We start from the raw sequence: 18,507 nt of genomic DNA, 5'->3' as shown, positions 1-18,507 counted from the left end.
AGCTAGGGATGGGTACCGTTTAGATTTGAAAACCTGCTAAATCAGAATCAGTTGCTGATGACGGCTTTTTTCTTTTCCATCAATCACGTATAATCTTAACTCAAAGTGAACATAGACTTGATTGCTCAGATCAGCCAATTCAAAATGCTAATTCAATCAACTCTGAGTTCATGGCTAGACTCAGTTTGTTGGCCCTGCACCTTAAAACTATTCCCTGTTTGTCCCTCATGTTTTTTGGATATTGTTTTCACATCTTTTGTCACGGCTAGCGGGGCGAGCCATGTTGAATTTAATAAAGGACCCAAGATGCCGACACTGCTGTGAAGTGAGTGAGCTTTATTGAAACGGTGAAGTGCAGTGGAGATGGCCTGTGCAGAAGCTAAGATAACCTCTACTGAAAAAACTACAAAACTAACCTGAAACCTTAAACGGAGACATGGGGAGACAACACAGACGAACCAGCAACAAGCAGGAGAAAACAAAGGGCTCATATACACAAAAGAGCCATCAGGGAATGAGAAAAGGGAGACACAGCAGGATTCATTGGACATAACCAGACAAGGGGAAGCAAAAGTAGACACACTAACATAGGACATGGCACTGTCAAAATAAAACAGGAAGTAAACACAGAGACACAATACTAACACAGTACAGAGGGAACACAGAAACCAAAACCTCAGAACTAGAAAATCTTAATCAGAATGAAATTGTAACAAAAGACAATAACAATCAAAACAAAACCACTGAGTCCACAGACTCGGGACATACATCGGCTCAAACTGTGGTCATAAATATTTTGTACTTGTAAATCAGACTGTGTAGTTTTGAACTGAGTTTTGTAACATTGTAAAACAAAATATCTGGAAAGTTCATGTTTTTGCGTTCATTGATTTGTGTGTGTAAAAATGTAAAAATGTAATAAATGTAAGAAACATTAGAACTACTTTTGCTGACACAAAGTTTGGCGAGCACTGCAAGTTGTCCCTTTAAACCAGTCACTGATATAAAGAGAGCACCTTGTTCCAGGGCATCTGAGCATGGAGGGAAAGCTTTATGCAGGAGATGGTAAGAGCTGTTGGGACTAAAGAAACTGAGCAGAAAACTACAGACATCTGGAAACTGAGTTGTTAATTCTCAGTGGGATCAGCAGGACTAGCAAAGCTCCACCATGACAGTCATCTGATTGACTGAACCCATCCAAACATCACTTCATGGACCTTTAGCTTGTGTCTGTGTGTGGACAGACATAACATGAGCTAATTATACATTACTCCTCCACAGAGTGGACCAGCAGAGAGCAGAGGTTTCCACTGGTCAGTCTGCACAGCAACATCAAACACACCTGGACTCTGTGGTTATGGTTTGTAGTACTACGTTTACATTTGTTCTTTTCAGTCACCTCTATGCTGCACTTTGTGGACCAGAGGATTGTCAGTGTGTCCAACATAAGTCAGAGTTTGGGCTCCATGATTTCAGTCAGATTGGGGTGACTGTAGCTCAGGAGGTGAGCAGGTCAGCTACTAGTTAGGTTTGTGAATCAAACCCTGGCTGGCAAATGTACTGGGTAACGTACTAAACCCAAGCTGCCCTCTGATGCATCCATCAGAGTGTGAAAGAAAGTATTTAAGCATAGAACAATGTGCTTGGTTGAATGAGGCATGTTGTATAAAAAGCTTTGTGTGCACAGAGTATCAAAGAGAGCTATATAAGAACCAGTCCATTTACCACTGGGTAATTCATATAGTCTTCTTTTCCAGCGGCTGGAGGACAACATCACCATGTTTGTGAAGAACGAGCTGAAGAAGATCCAGAAGCTTCTGAGTCCAGATCACCCAGAAACTTTAAAGAGCCAGATGGAGGATGAGGAGATGTTTGAAGGAGAGGATGAAGATGAAAGAAAGAGCTGCAGAGAAGCATTTCTGAAGATCACACTCCACTTCTTGAGGAGACTTAAGCAGCATGAGATGGCTGACCATCTGCAGAGCAGTAAGAGAATTTCTCTAAAGACTGAATATTGATCTTTCCTAATAGCTCAAGAAATGGACCAATAGACATTCATCCTTTCAGGGTACTGAAAGGCTATGATATTTATTATATAATATTTTTTTCTGAATTTCTTACCTTCAGAAATATTTGCTCCACTCTGTAAACGAGAACTTAAAGCCCAACTGAAGAAGAAGTTCCAGTGTGTGTTTGAGGGCATCGCTAAAGCAGGAAGCCCAACCCTCCTGAATCAGATCTACACAGAGCTCTACATCACAGAGGGAGGGACTGCAGAGGTCAATGATGAACATGAGGTCAGACAGATTGAAACAGCATCCAGGAAACCAGACAGACCAGAAACAACAATCAGACAAGAAGACATCTTTAAAGCCTCACCTGGAAGAGACGAACCAATCAGAACAGTGCTGACAAAGGGAGTGGCTGGCATTGGGAAAACAGTCTTAACACAGAAATACAGCCTGGACTGGGCTGAAGACAAAGCCAACCAGGACATCCAGTTCATATTTCCATTCACTTTCAGAGAGCTGAATGTGCTGAAAGAGGAAAAGTTCAGCTTGGTGGAACTTGTTCATCACTTCTTTAATCAAACTAACGAATCAGGAATCTGCAGGCTTGAAGACTTCCAGGTTGTGTTCATACTTGATGGTCTGGATGAGTGTCGACTTAATTTGGACTTCAACAAAACTAAAATCCTGACTGAAACAAGAAAGTCCACCTCATTGGATGAGCTGCTGACAAACCTCATCAGAGGGAACCTGCTCCCTTCTGCTCGCCTTTGGATAACAACACGACCTGCAGCAGCCAATCAGATCCCTCCTCAGTGTGTCGACATGGTGACAGAGGTCAGAGGGTTCACTGACCCACAGAAGGAGGAGTACTTCAGGAAGAGATTCAGAGATGAGGAGCAGGCCAGCAGGATCATCTCCCACATCAAGAAAGCTCGAAGCCTCCACATCATGTGTCACATCCCAGTCTTCTGCTGGATCACTGCTACAGTTCTGGAGGATGTGCTGGAAACCAGAGAGGGAGGAGAGCTGCCCAAGACCCTGACTGAGATGTACATCCACTTCCTGGTGGTTCAGGCCAAAGTCAAGAGGATCAAATATGATGGAGGAGCTGAGACAGATCCACACTGGAGTCCAGAAAGCAGGAAGATGATTGAGTCACTGGGAAAACTGGCTTTTGATCAGCTGCAGAAAGGAAACCTGATCTTCTATGAACCAGACCTGACAGAGTGTGGCATCGATATCAGAGCAGCCTCAGTGTACTCAGGAGTGTTCACACAGATCTTTAAAGAGGAGAAACAACTGTACCAGAACAAGGTGTTCTGCTTTGTTCATCTCAGTGTTCAGGAGTTTCTGGCTGCTCTTCATGTCCACCTGACCTTCATCAACTCTGGACTCAATCTGCTGGAAGAGCAAGAAACAACTTGGAAGGTGTTTCAAACAAGAAAATCTTCAAAGAAATACTTCTACCAGTGTGCTGTGGACAAGGCCTTACAGAGCCCCAATGGACACCTGGACTTGTTCCTTTGTTTTCTCTTGGGTCTGAAGACTAATCAAACTCGTTTGCAAGGCCTGATGACACAAACAGGAAGTAGCTCAAAGACCAATCAAGAAGCAGTTCAGTACATCAAGAAGAAGCTCAGTGAGAATCTGTCAGCAGAGAAAAGCATCAATCTGTTTCACTGTCTGAATGAACTGAATGATCGTTCTCTAGTGGAGGAGATCCAACAGTCCCTGAGTTCAGGACGTCTCTCCACAGATAAACTGTCTCCTGCTCAGTGGTCAGCTCTGGTCTTCATCTTACTGTCATCAGAAAAAGATCTGGATGTGTTTGACCTGCAGAAATACTTTGCTTCAGAGGAGGCTCTTCTGAGGCTGCTGCCAGTGGTCAAAGTCTCTAAAAAAGCTCTGTAAGTTATAAAGTTTTTATTATTTAATTTGGTTGGTATGTTATGGAAAACACACTGCCATGAACCTCTGTTTTGTTTTTGTCAAAATCACTGTAATATAATCACTGTACCTTTATATACATGTGACTTGTATTAATGCTGCTGCCCTCTTGTGGCTAAAGTGTAATTATGTTATTGTTATTAGGGAGGATTTGAGAGTAAGGCTACGTTCACACTGCAGGCGAAAGCGCATCAAATCCGATTTTTCTGACCTTTATAAATCTGACTTTTTTGACCCTATGCGACCCATATCCGATCATGCTATGACAGTGTGAACGTCGCGAATCCGATATTTTCAAATCCGACCTGGGTCACTTTCGTATGTGGTACTGAATCCGATACATATCCGATGTTTTAGAAAGCGACTGCTGTTTGAACGGTCATGTCGCATTAAATCCGTCTTTTACGTCACCAACACAAGACAGACGCCAATTATCAGCGCCCGATAAGACATCGCGAACGCTTCCTGGCCATCCCGTGTAGATGTCAGTGAAACTGTTGGGAAGACAACGTTGGAGAAACGTGAACATTTTATTTGTACTGTATAATCTACAGATTCTGAGAGAAATCTGCAGCTATCCTTTGAAGCACCGCTCCTCTAAAACAGCAATAAGGATCATTATTAGGTTATCTACATTATTATGTAAATAACAAAATAACTTAAAGCAAAAATTGGGAAACGTAAAGTCCGAAGTCTTCATATTAAGGGCCATCTGTCAAACAATATTCTTTGCTCTGGGTCTAAACAGAGCGCGTTGTGTGTGAAGTCTTCTTTTGCGCATGCAAATGCACAAATGCGTCCTTCATTTCCCCGAATTTGAAGGATTCGTCGGGTGTGTCCTTCGTGGCCCACCATATCCCAGAATTCATAGCGCGGCCCAGCCAAATTTCAGCTGCCAACAATGGCGGCAGCTACTAAGTTTTCAAATTACTCTTATTAATCTTTCTGGGTCACAAAATAAACTTTTAACATATTTTCAGGCGAGAAAGTAGCTGTGTAAACTTCAAATATCTGCTTGGTTTATCAAGACATCGCATATTTGCAAAAGTGTGCCGACGTTTTCGGAGACGTCTGTTCCCCACCCGCTCGCTAGCAAGCCGGGGGGTTCAATGGTCACTCCAGCCGGCGAGAGCAGCGGACGCCCGGCTTCATCGTTTTCAGACCCCGCTCTTTGGCTACTCAGGTGAAACACGATATATAAGTCACTCGGATAACTTAAAAATTTAATTGTTTGCCTTTTTTCTGTGTTTTATTTGTTCCGGAGTAAATCGGTTTGGCTGAGATCAAAGTTCCTCCGGGATTTTCACACAGCTGAATAAACGTTAAACAGGAAACTGATTAAACAGAAGTGTGAGACGGTCGAGAATTTACGCCAGTGTCCTGTTATATTTTAGATAGCAAGGAGCAGACGGCCGAGTTTATTAAACTCCACCGACACAGCGGTGACGCAAATCTGAAGGCTAGACCGTCCCATTTCACAGCTTTGCACTTCCAGCCTTTTCGGTCTTTGAAGGACCCGGCCCACGTAGACCGCGAATACCAGGTCCTCCGAAGGATGCAGCCGACGTTTTGGGACAAAGCTAGTGTGCGATGTTCTTTCAGTGTTGCACTTTGTAGACGCTCCCTGAGCACTGGTCTCACAGCCAGCTGCACATAGAGACCAGTGTTGTTAGTCCAGGTCAGAAGATGACTTGTTGGAATGAAAATGAGCTTGTAGTTTGTCTGCTTTAATAATGTGACTGGAAAAAGGTGTTGGACTTCAAATATGTCCATTTCTTTCACATTTCACCTTTAAAAGTGAAGCCTTGTGGTTCCTGGAAGGAAAAACACGACTTTTTCAAGTCTTTGTCCTGTTTTTATGATAAATGTACGACTTTAATGTGAAACATTCAGAGTTTTTTCTCTTGTTGTGTTTGTTTGAAGCTGCTTCCTGTTGGCTTCAGCTGTTTGGAGTTTCCATTTTCTAAACTTCTACATTCTGAACCTTCTTCAGCTCTGAACAGATGATGAAACACTGAATGATTTCAAGCTCACACTTTGTCTAATAAACTTACATCTTTCATTCTTTATACAGATTGAGGGACTGTGGTTTGTCAGAGATCAGCTGTGATTATCTGGCAGCAGCACTGAAGTCCAACCCCTCCCATCTGAGACAGCTGGAGCTGAGCTCCAACAACAAGCTGCAGGATTCAGGAGTGAAGCATCTGTGTGGTTTCCTGGAGAGTCCAGGATGTGGACTTGAAACTCTGAGGTCAGTCAGCATGTTTTAGTTGTGCTGAGATGAATATGATGTGAAAGTTGTGCTGACACTAAACTGCAGACATCAGGCTGATATTATACTGATCCACACTGAGGATCTTCATGGTAAAGTCTGTTTTCTTCTTCTCTGGTTTAGTCCATTGACTGCAGCAGAACAATGTTCACATTTCAAACAGTGAGACTCAACGTATGGCCCGCGGCCCACACGCGGCCTGCCCACCTTTCCTGATTCAGAGAGAGGGGACCCTGATTAACTGTGTAGTGTTCTTCCTCACAGTTCTAAGTATCAGACACAACAATGAATAATCCACAGCTGACTGTCTTTAGCAGGTCAAAGGTCACGGCACACAGCAGGCAGTGGGAAATATTATAACTCTGATCATTTATCAGCACATATCCATATGTATAAAAACAAAGCTGACACTGTGAGACTTGATCAGAGGTGTGATCATCACAGCAGAGGCCTTTGTGTCAAAGTCACTGAGGATCAAACAGAAACACATGAAGCAGATTTTCCTGTTCTGGCTTTTTATAGCAGATAACCTTCAAAATATTCTGCAGTCCATCAAAAACTGAAGCAAACCATGAATCAACATGTGAACATGAGCTGATGCTGCTGAAGTGAAGCAAAGTTACAGAGGTTTGATTACAGACACAGCTGAGAGTTTGTAATCTGTCATCATTTTAAAAGGTTTACATTTCTTCAGTATATCCACATTTGCAGCTGGTACCTCAACCTCCACTTGTCCAACACAACTGCTGTCCACTGCCTCCATGACATTGTGATTTTGCTGTTGGTCTTCTGTCAGATCTTCATCAATCACTTCTGCACGGGGCACACCTTCAGACTCTGCAGCTGCATAACGAAAGCCTGTAAGATAAAATTAGACATAAGGTAAATGTACACCAATATTCCAATGACAGGTGTGTGATTCATCTGGAAGTTATGTGCGGATTAGTGTACAGTGATAGCAATTTAGTATGTTTTTAGAGGGGGGGGGGGGGGGTTGTTTACCTCCGATGGGTGCTCTTTTTCGCTTCCGTTGCGTACGCCTTGAGTGCCGGTCCGAGTCTGATACAGGTATGTCGTCATGCCCCATGTGCAGTGTTGGTTCCCAGTCTGGATTTGTTACATCCATTTCATATGCTGGTTTGCCTGCAATAATGCCAAATCATAAGCTACTCAGTCGACATGATGTGGTTCTGCAGCATCACACATTAGCATGTTTTATCTCATTATCTATGACCTCAGCACGTTGAAAATAACACTAAAAGCCTTTCAAGAGTGATATGAATTAATTTAGAACTCACCGGAAAGAAAATGCCGTGAGCAAACCAACAAAAAGCTGGGGATTGCAGAGAACTCGATATCCGCTCGTCTCACCGCTGCAATCCAAGCCTGACGTCTTTGTTTAGTAATATCGGATACATGGGATCCCTCACGTTGCCTCCAGGATGGAAAACGATGAAAAGAGAGCCCGTTATCCAGCTTCTTGCCTTCACGATCGTGTGATCTAACGTTGCAACCGACAACACAACACGTACGATCCATAGCTGAAATGGTATCCTTTGGCTGGCCTACTGTCATGGCGGAAGGGGGCATGGCCCATCTCCCGTGACATCACGCTCCTAAGCCCTATAGGTGGGAAAATGTACCATGTCGACCAATCAAAAATGATATGGAAACATGACATTTGGTTGTTTAGCAAAAGGGGGAAGTTTTAGGAGTGACCGGCAAGAGAGAGAGAGTTTTGATACGTGAGAGATTTGTGACGTTTACCGTGTTTGGTCTCAAGTTAGTTTGTTGTCTTGTGTATTTAGTGTGTAGCTGTTGTTTTGTTTTGTGTGTCAGTTCTACTAGTGATCGTCACAGTTGCTGCCTTAAAGCCAACAAAGGCAGATTGCAGTGTAAACGCTGAGTGACACACCTGCTGTCAGACCTGCAGGTTTATCCCTGTGCTGTTCTCATATGTGTTAGAGTGACACAAACTATTGTTTGACACCTGATTGTTCTGTAAATAGTTTGAAATGATTATATGAAAAACGTCTGAGCCTTGGCTGCATTTTTTGGTAAATAGTACCATATAACTTTGTTGTTTGCAAAACGTGTGCGTATTTTTAAAAATGTACAATCTCTATTTGCATTTCAAGTTATGAAGATGATTCGTTAAACATGTGTGTGGTTTTTACAGTCAAAATATCACTTTCTACTTGTATTTTAAATTTTGTCTGAATTTAGATAAATTGTGCTGATACAGTTGGTCAAAATGAGAAAATAACAGATTGGCAAGATAAACTGTTTTTAAAGGTAAAATATAGAGGCCACATCAAAAGTAGTCAAGAAGGGTTAAAGGCTAAAAGCAAAGTTGTCACCAAGTACTGTTTATATTTGTGTGTATTGCTGCAGCTTTTTTGAGTATTAATTTGGTGCCTTTGTGTGAAATAATGGTATTGTGAGTGATCCATATAGTCACAAAGAATAGCCACTTGTTTCTGTGCTACCAAAGTTCCCCGGCTTTCATTCAAAATGTGTTTATCGTCAGCACCTGCACATTAAACTACTTAAACATTATAAATGTCTTCAAGCTCACACTGAGGCCTGTGGGGTACTATCAGCCACTGAGACAGTACACACATTTATATGTGTTTGTATATGAATATTTCATACTTTAAGACTGCCTGTTTATTTAAGGGAGATGAACAAAATACATTGGAATTGTACAAAATAATATCATGGATGATAAATTAAATAGATTTTAAGTAGATGCTTGTGCATTCTTAAAGTCTTATATGTTGAACTGAACTATGTGATCTGTTCAAAGCCTTAATCTTAATTTGAAGTGAAATGTGCATTTTGAGTTTATACACTATGTATATAAGGCGACCGTTTCCTTTTGCAGTATTTTTGTGTGGTGTACTTTTCTATGTCTTAACAAAAGGGGAACAAAGGTGTTTAAGTTCACCTAGGATGATGTGTTTTAATTTTCACATGGTCTTGCTTGAATTTGACCCTGACAAAGGCGTATGAACTCTGTCAGCTGTTTGGAGTTTCCATTTTCTAAACTTCTACATTCTGAACCTTCTTCAGCTCTGAACAGATGATGAAACACTGAATGATTTCAAGCTCACACTTTGTCTAATAAACTTACATCTTTCATTCTTTATACAGATTGAGGGACTGTGGTTTGTCAGAGATCAGCTGTGATTATCTGGCAGCAGCACTGAAGTCCAACCCCTCCCATCTGAGACAGCTGGACCTGAGCTCCAACAACAAGCTGCAGGATTCAGGAGTGAAGCATCTGTGTGGTTTCCTGGAGAGTCCAGGATGTGGACTTGAAACTCTGAGGTCAGTCAGCATGTTTTAGTTGTGCTGAGATGAATATGATGTGAAAGTTGTGCTGACACTAAACTGCAGACATCAGGCTGATATTATACTGATCCACACTGAGGATCTTCATGGTAAAGTCTGTTTTCTTCTTCTCTGGTTTAGTCCATTGACTGCAGCAGAACAATGTTCACATTTCAAACAGTGAGACTCAACGTATGGCCCGCGGCCCACACGCGGCCTGCCCACCTTTCCTGATTCAGAGAGAGGGGACCCTGATTAACTGTGTAGTGTTCTTCCTCACAGTTCTAAGTATCAGACACAACAATGAATAATCCACAGCTGACTGTCTTTAGCAGGTCAAAGGTCACGGCACACAGCAGACAGTGGGAAATATTATAACTCTGATCATTTATCAGCACATATCCATATGTATAAAAACAAAGCTGACACTGTGAGACTTGATCAGAGGTGTGATCATCACAGCAGAGGCCTTTGTGTCAAAGTCACTGAGGATCAAACAGAAACACATGAAGCAGATTTTCCTGTTCTGGCTTTTTATAGCAGATAACCTTCAAAATATTCTGCAGTCCATCAAAAACTGAAGCAAACCACGAATCAACATGTGAACATGAGCTGATGCTGCTGAAGTGAAGCAAAGTTACAGAGGTTTGATTACAGACACAGCTGAGAGTTTGTAATCTGTCATCATTTTAAAAGGTTTACATTTCTTCAGTATATCCACATTTGCAGCTGGTACCTCAACCTCCACTTGTCCAACACAACTGCTGTCCACTGCCTCCATGACATTGTGATTTTGCTGTTGGTCTTCTGTCAGATCTTCATCAATCACTTCTGCACGGGGCACACCTTCAGACTCTGCCGCTGCATAACGAAAGCCTGTAAGATAAAATTAGACATAAGGTAAATGTACACCAATATTCCAATGACAGGTGTGTGATTCATCTGGAAGTTATGTGCGGATTAGTGTACAGTGATAGCAATTTAGTATGTTTTTAGAGGGGGGGGGGGGGGGGGTTGTTTACCTCCGATTGGTGCTCTTTTTCGCTTCCGTTGCGTACGCCTTGAGTGCCGGTCCGAGTCTGATACAGGTATGTCGTCATGCCCCATGTGCAGTGTTGGTGCCCAGTCTGGATTTGTTACATCCATTTCATATGCTGGTTTGCCTGCAATAATGCCAAATCATAAGCTACTCAGTCGACATGACGTGGTTCTGCAGCATCACACATTAGCATGTTTTATCTCATTATCTATGACCTCAGCACGTTGAAAATAACACTAAAAGCCTTTCAAGAGTGATATGAATTAATTTAGAACTCACCGGAAAGAAAATGCCGTGAGCAAACCAACAAAAAGCTGGGGATTGCAGAGAACTCGATATCCGCTCGTCTCACCGCTGCAATCCAAGCCTGACATCTTTGTTTAGTAATATCGGATACATGGGATCCCTCACGTTGCCTCCAGGACGGAAAACGATGAAAAGAGAGCCTGTTATCCAGCTTCTTGCCTTCACGATCGTGTGATCTAACGTTGCAACCGACAACACAACACGTACGATTCATAGCTGAAATGGTATCCTTTGGCTGGCCTACTGTCATGGCGGAAGGGGGCATGGCCCATCTCCCGTGACATCACGCTCCAAAGCCCTATAGGTGGGAAAATGTACCATGTCGACCAATCAAAAATGATATGGAAACATGACATTTGGTTGTTTAGCAAAAGGGGGAAGTTTTAGGAGTGACCGGCAAGAGAGAGCGAGTGAGCGAAAGAGAGAGAGAGTTTTGATACGTGAGAGATTTGTGACGTTTACCGTGTTTGGTCTCAAGTTAGTTTGTTGTCTTGTGTATTTAGTGTGTAGCTGTTGTTTTGTTTTGTGTGTCAGTTCTACTAGTGATCGTCACAGTTGCTGCCTTAAAGCCAACAAAGGCAGATTGCAGTGTAAACGCTGAGTGACACACCTGCTGTCAGACCTGCAGGTTTATCCCTGTGCTGTTCTCATATGTGTTAGAGTGACACAAACTATTGTTTGACACCTGATTGTTCTGTAAATAGTTTGAAATGATTATATGAAAAACGTCTGAGCCTTGGCTGCATTTTTTGGTAAATAGTACCATATAACTTTGTTGTTTGCAAAACGTGTGCGTATTTTTAAAAATGTACAATCTCTATTTGCATTTCAAGTTATGAAGATGATTCGTTAAACATGTGTGTGGTTTTTACAGTCAAAATATCACTTTCTACTTGTATTTTAAATTTTGTCTGAATTTAGATAAATTGTGCTGATACAGTTGGTCAAAATGAGAAAATAACAGATTGGCAAGATAAACTGTTTTTAAAGGTAAAATATAGAGGCCACATCAAAAGTAGTCAAGAAGGGTTAAAGGCTAAAAGCAAAGTTGTCACCAAGTACTGTTTATATTTGTGTGTATTGCTGCAGCTTTTTTGAGTATTAATTTGGTGCCTTTGTGTGAAATAATGGTATTGTGAGTGATCCATATAGTCACAAAGAATAGCCACTTGTTTCTGTGCTACCAAAGTTCCCCGGCTTTCATTCAAAATGTGTTTATCGTCAGCACCTGCACATTAAACTACTTAAACATTATAAATGTCTTCAAGCTCACACTGAGGCCTGTGGGGTACTATCAGCCACTGAGACAGTACACACATTTATATGTGTTTGTATATGAATATTTCATACTTTAAGACTGCCTGTTTATTTAAGGGAGATGAACAAAATACATTGGAATTGTACAAAATAATATCATGGATGATAAATTAAATAGATTTTAAGTAGATGCTTGTGCATTCTTAAAGTCTTATATGTTGAACTGAACTATGTGATCTGTTCAAAGCCTTAATCTTAATTTGAAGTGAAATGTGCATTTTGAGTTTATACACTATGTATATAAGGCGACCGTTTCCTTTTGCAGTATTTTTGTGTGGTGTACTTTTCTATGTCTTAACAAAAGGGGAACAAAGGTGTTTAAGTTCACCTAGGATGATGTGTTTTAATTTTCACATGGTCTTGCTTGAATTTGACCCTGACAAAGGCGTATGAACTCTGTCAGCTGTTTGGAGTTTCCATTTTCTAAACTTCTACATTCTGAACCTTCTTCAGCTCTGAACAGATGATGAAACACTGAATGATTTCAAGCTCACACTTTGTCTAATAAACTTACATCTTTCATTCTTTATACAGATTGTGGAACTGTGGTTTGTCAGAGATCAGCTGTGATTATCTGGCAGCAGCACTGAAGTCCAACCCCTCCCATCTGAGAGAGCTGCACCTGAGCAGGAACAACAAGCTGCAGGATTCAGGAGTGAAGCATCTGTGTGGTTTCCTGGAGAGTCCAGGATGTGGACTTGAAACTCTGGGGTCAGTCAGCATGTTTTAGTTGTGCTGAGATGAATATGATGTGAAAGTTGTGCTGACACTAAACTGCAGACATCAGGCTGATATTATACTGATCCACACTGAGGATCTTCATGGTAAAGTCTGTTTTCTTCTTCTCTGGTTTAGTCCATTGACTGCAGCAGAACAATGTTCACATTTCAAACCTTCAAAGAAGAAGAAAAATCCTCCACTGGATAATTCACTGTGAAACTCTCCAAGTCTTCATTCCACCTTAAAGTCTGTCTGACACTGAAATCCAAAGCAAAATGTGCGTTTGCTTTACAGACAGCAGTCCAACACAAACATACACACATCATCCAAAACACAGTCCAACATCCAAATCTCCTCCACTGCCAGCATGAATGATGGGAAAGAGAAGGAGGAACACTCTGACATTCAGGGTTAGAATGAGTTTCATGAAGCAGACTGTGAAGATCAAAGCTGCATTAGAAAGCTTACATGAATGAATGAGTGGACAGAAGTGGACAGAGATCATCTGAAGCACTTCAAAGGCTTTAAATCAGCACATTTCTCTTTATTCTTTATCAACTCTGTTAGTTTCTCTCAGTTTTCTGTGGAATGAAGCTAACAGCAGGCTAATAAGATGCTGACCAATAGGTTTCTATTAAAGGTTGTAATTTGTATATGAAAAAGTGCTTTGGCTCAGCAGGGATCAGCTTACAGGTAGAATACAGCTGCTGGATGGGATTAGCATGTCATAGCTATCTACCAAACTGCTAACTGGGGGATTTCAGGCCATCTATGGATCATTTTTGCTAACTGTTTATTCAGCTTAGGCTCACAGGGCTGCAGCCTGTGCCCTAGCTGTCATAGGGCAAGAGGCGTGGTCCACCTGCACAGGTGAGCAGTCCATCACAGGGCCAACAGAGAGAGACAGAGAAGCACTCTCTCACATCCACACCTACAGCCAATTTAGAAGCACCAATGAACCTAAGCAGCATTTCATTGGACTGTGGGAGAACATCCAACCTCCACAGAAAGGCCAACAAGCTTCAACCTACAACCTTCTTGCTTTAAGGCACTAGTGCCAACCACTTTCCCCCATTTCAGCCCAAATCCTGCATCTTCCTGTTTCTGACTCCAGGCCAGCTCCACTAACACTTTCTCATCAGACACTGCCACCTAGTGGAGGAAGTCTTAGTCCCATTTGAAGCTTCAGATTACAGTTAGTTCCTTTACAAAGAGGTGGAGGTGGTGGGGCCACAGCACCATCATCACTGAGTGCCATAGGACACTTAACCTTTGTTTCCATATGCTGGGAACTTCCTGTTGTTCCAAGGAGGACTGGAAAATGTGTGAAAATCTCCCAGTCAGTTCCTCACAGCACACTTCAATCATTTCCCTCCCACAGCATCAGGACCAGGGCTTTTTCTCTCTTTGCTCCCACTAAGAGATTTCCACACAAACACCTCATCAGTGGGACTCTCAGAGCTACCAGCCCTTTGCTACAATCACAAAGCTCTTCATTGAAATCAATGATATCAAAGCTGGAATCAAATGAGTCCAAGTCTTCTGCTGATTCAGCATCACATTCATCTTTGCTCCTTGTCCTGCATCCCCACCATGGACTTCATTCCTTTCCAAGCCAGCCTTGAGTGTCCTTTATTCAGCTCATCCTCTGCTTTACTTTTACACCTGATTTTAGCTGCTTTATCTCTCTTTCAACAAGTTTCTGTGCCTCAATCTTTTTCTTCTCTCCCTCATAACAAGACAGCTTCTTCTGCCTGAGAACATGTTGGAGTGATTTACTAATCCAGGGCTGCTTATTGGGGAAAATACTTCCTGTTTCCAAAGTAATCCCCATTTTTCCCAGAAAGAAATGTAAGTAGAAATCGATGATCTAAGTGAGAACATGAGCCTTTAACAATAGCAGCAAAATATCTCTCCAATCTCAATACTCCCTCTCTCGACCTCTGGAACACCAGAGGTCACAATACATTGTGTTGGGTCACTCCTCGGCCCACTCAGCTGCTTCCATGTCCATCCATGGCATCGTGGACATCGGGGTCACCACTCCCGCTCTGACCCTCTCTAGCCGTCCTCTGGCTCAGCAAATCAGACAACCTCATGTCATCTAAGTGGTCCAGTAATAAACACCAGCTCCCCCTCGAGAACACTCCATGCGTAAGATTAGGTTTTTTCTGCGTCCCTCTCTTGTGGTCCATCATGCCTCGGGCCTCCAGGATCCTCACCCCCCTGTGGTCGCCGAGATCTTGTGTAAAGCAAACCACACACCTTTTCCTGCACCTCCCTAACTTATCATCTTTGGGACTCTTTAATCAAAAGCCTGATCCTAATTATCTTCTTGACTTATTGACTTGTATTTATATATATTCTTCAACGTTACTCATCATTTTAAAACTCTTAAAACGCTGCTTTCACGTCCCTGCATGCGTTTCCTGTCGCTTGCCTTATCTAATCATCAACATCCTGTACACAGAAGTCTCGCTGCTGCAAGGCCTCCACTCTGACCTAGAATCTCCTTTCACAAGAAAATCATTATAAGCGCCTATTCTACTAAAAGATCCAAAAAAACAACCACTTTAATCAATTAAGTTTAAGCATATAAGCAATTACTCCTGCATACATTTTATCACAGCTAAACGCTGCCTTGAAACAACTCCTGTGTGTTAACACTAACTTCATTTTAAAACTCACATTTCCTATGTTATAACCTGTTTTTGGTACAGCCTTTTTATTTCATCTTGCTCCTTTGATGTAACAATACCTTCTCATTCTAGTTTATCAGACTTAACCAAAATATATGCTTTCCTTCCTTTGGTCCTTCTCTAAAGCAAGAAACTCCTATTCAGTTCCTCTTTTCTGTCACTTGTTACAGGGCCAGCTCAAGTTCAGTTAAACGCTAAATTAATTTGAGGCCTTTTGCCTGGAATCAATACTGTCATGTGTGTTTATGGACTCTGTGTCTGTAAGCGTGTGCAATCCTTCAATAACTCATATCATCCTCACAGTAGATTGGCTAATCATAGCGCTAGCCAAAGGCTCGTGACCCACAAGAGACGAATTGAGCCACAACTCCCTTAAAGGCACAAAATGCAATATGTATAAAAAGTCATTTCTACGTATAAGCTCTCCCCTTTATCCTAAAAATAAATCTATGTAATATCTGTATGTGTGTCTTCTATTCATTAATGTAATTGTCAGTTATTTTCTCTCTTTATTTTACCTTCTTTTTGTTTACCTCTTTGTTTGTGACGTGGACATCCCTAAACCATCCTGAGTTCCGGCTTCAATTTCAACCCAATTGTACCCTCTATTCTCGCAGTCGAACTCGTCTGGGCTTCACCTTCCCACTGGCCCCTGTGCCCTTCTCTTAGTGTCCTTTGTTGTCTTGTGATCCCCAGCAAACACAGTCTGTTTCTTCTCTGTTTCTTCTCCGTTGCTCTTTTCAGTATTTTCCTTTTAGATTAAATCCCAGCCTGGCAAAATATCCCATTCAGTGTCTTTAAACAGTTATGTCACACTGTTCTTACCAGCCTGCAGTTCACCGTGCATTTTCCATCACGTGCTTTTCTTCCATGCTGCTGCTGGTATCGTCAGTGTAGTTTCAGTTGCGCTGTCTTTTGCCTGCTGTTAATTCTTGAAGTCCACGATGTTCTGTCGGTCTTCATCAGGAGATTAACTGTCCTATGAGCTTCTTCTCAGGATCGGGACAAGTGGGAGGTCAAGCTGTAAAATTTTAAGCCAAAATCTGGCCTGTTTTCCTCCCAATTCTGTTAATCAATGGTTTTGTACTCAAGATTCTAGGTTGAAAGAAGTCCACCTGTATTGACACACTAAAGCATACAATTAATATCCTTTTCATTTCTTTTCTTAAAACCTCCATTTGCTTCATCTGCCTGGAGTTTAACTCGTATGTTTCTCTCTCTGTGTGCTCACTTGTCACAGTCAGTTCCTTTTATGGGCATGCAAAGTTCCTGTCACACACACCATTTCCTGTCAACCTTGCAGCTGCTCAGAACCATATTTTCTGTTTCTATCTCTCCTGTTTTGTTTTTTTTACAGGCTAATAAAACTCTTGTTTTACTAAGTCTTGATCTAAAACAATTCACCCTTATTTCACGCACACACTTCTAAATATACTAAATTCTTTGCGTTTGTCAGATCGTCTCACACACACACCGCCTTTTCTCTCACACTTCCACTTCTGCACTCACTCTACTATCAACTTTCATAGTGTTATTATTATTTATTATTTTGTACAAATCACACCCAATCACTCAAAGCCTGCTACTCACAGCATTCACACACTTAAACTGTGACAAGAGTTGAGGAATATACTCACAACACGCTTTCCTAAGAGTATTTCAGACATGCCTTTCATAATCAGAAAGAGCAAGTCAAAGAAAACAATTGAAACCTCTATTAATTCTCACAGCACACACATAGAATAGAAAAAATAAAACACACCAGCATTTATTGCTGATGAGAGGTTACTCCTAAAAGTAATATGTTAGTCTTAAATATATACAGTGCACTCACTATATTTATATATCAAAACTCAGTCAATTACTATACATCCACTACGGCAACTCAAAACTTTATTTATAGCCCTCTAATGAACATAAATGGCATCTTAAACACACACTCAACAATGTTTGCAGCAGTATTTGTAAAACCAACTGTGGTTTAAACAGTTCACTGCTGACTAATTTGCATTTTCACACTCACACACACACAGTCTAAAAATAGCTCCAGCACTGCCTCAGACTCCTTTCACACAGAGATCTCTTATTTTATATTACAAAGACGTCTTATATTTACAACCACTGTCACATCTGGCAGCTTTAGCGCCTAAACAATTTCGACAAATTTAAGTTAACGGTCCAACCGATAAAGTCCAACTTTTTTGTGATCAATTAACCAGTATCTGTCCAACAGTTTCTGGCCTCATCTCTAAAATCCCTAACTCAATTTAAAAGCGTCAACCAACCCAAACTTTGCCTGAAGCTCTATTTTTGGCATTTCACAGCCAAGGCTTACCCCGAAGTTTTAAGTTAAAGTTACACGCCCGAAGTCCAACTTCTGCTGGCCAAAAAAGCGCAGACTACCGTTCCAAACGGTAAGGAGACTCTAACTCCTAGTTATTCTGGAGTGCCCCAAGCTCCACAGTGACCAACTGACTATCCCTCTTCGAGGACAATGCCTAAGCGTCCTTGGCATTGGCAAGCGTTACCTCTGAGCACTGTGCTTCCTATCAGTCCAACTGACGTTCTTGAATAATTTATAATACTTTGGAACAACAGTAAAACAGCCAAAAAAGTGTAAGACTGAAGCAGGTCCAACCTTATAACCAATACGGGCTCCACCCCAAACAATAACCAAATTCCCTAATATACTAAAATCACTCAGCAGTCCAACCGTATTAAATCCTTTAGCGGTCCAACCGCATTCAATCATTTTTAGCAGTCCAACTGCATTAAATCCTCAGTACTGTCATGAGATTGTCATCAAAATCAAAGCAGACATTCCCCAGTAATTTCAGTGAGTAGACTTTAATTTGTAAT

The 18,507-nt window shown here is 41.6% G+C and overlaps 1 protein-coding gene across 1 annotated transcript in view; it reads left to right on the top strand.

Moving 5' to 3' along the window:
• The first annotated feature begins 1,764 nt into the window (after positions 1–1,764).
• Positions 1,765–18,507, top strand: part of LOC113035143 (NACHT, LRR and PYD domains-containing protein 12-like) — a 140,408-nt gene continuing 123,665 nt past the window's right edge. The window contains exons 1-4 of the mRNA XM_080298287.1: positions 1,765–1,986; positions 2,128–3,919; positions 6,034–6,210; positions 9,388–9,564. Coding sequence (XP_080154413.1) covers positions 1,779–1,986; positions 2,128–3,919; positions 6,034–6,210; positions 9,388–9,564 — 2,354 coding nt within the window. The 5' untranslated portion in view covers positions 1,765–1,778. The remainder of the gene's footprint in view (positions 1,987–2,127; positions 3,920–6,033; positions 6,211–9,387; positions 9,565–18,507) is intronic.

This window comes from Astatotilapia calliptera, chromosome 3 (assembly GCF_964374335.1).
Source record: "Astatotilapia calliptera chromosome 3, fAstCal68.1, whole genome shotgun sequence".
NCBI classification, from domain to species: Eukaryota; Metazoa; Chordata; class Actinopteri; order Cichliformes; family Cichlidae; genus Astatotilapia; species Astatotilapia calliptera.
This window is presented reverse-complemented; position numbering and strand designations above follow the sequence as displayed.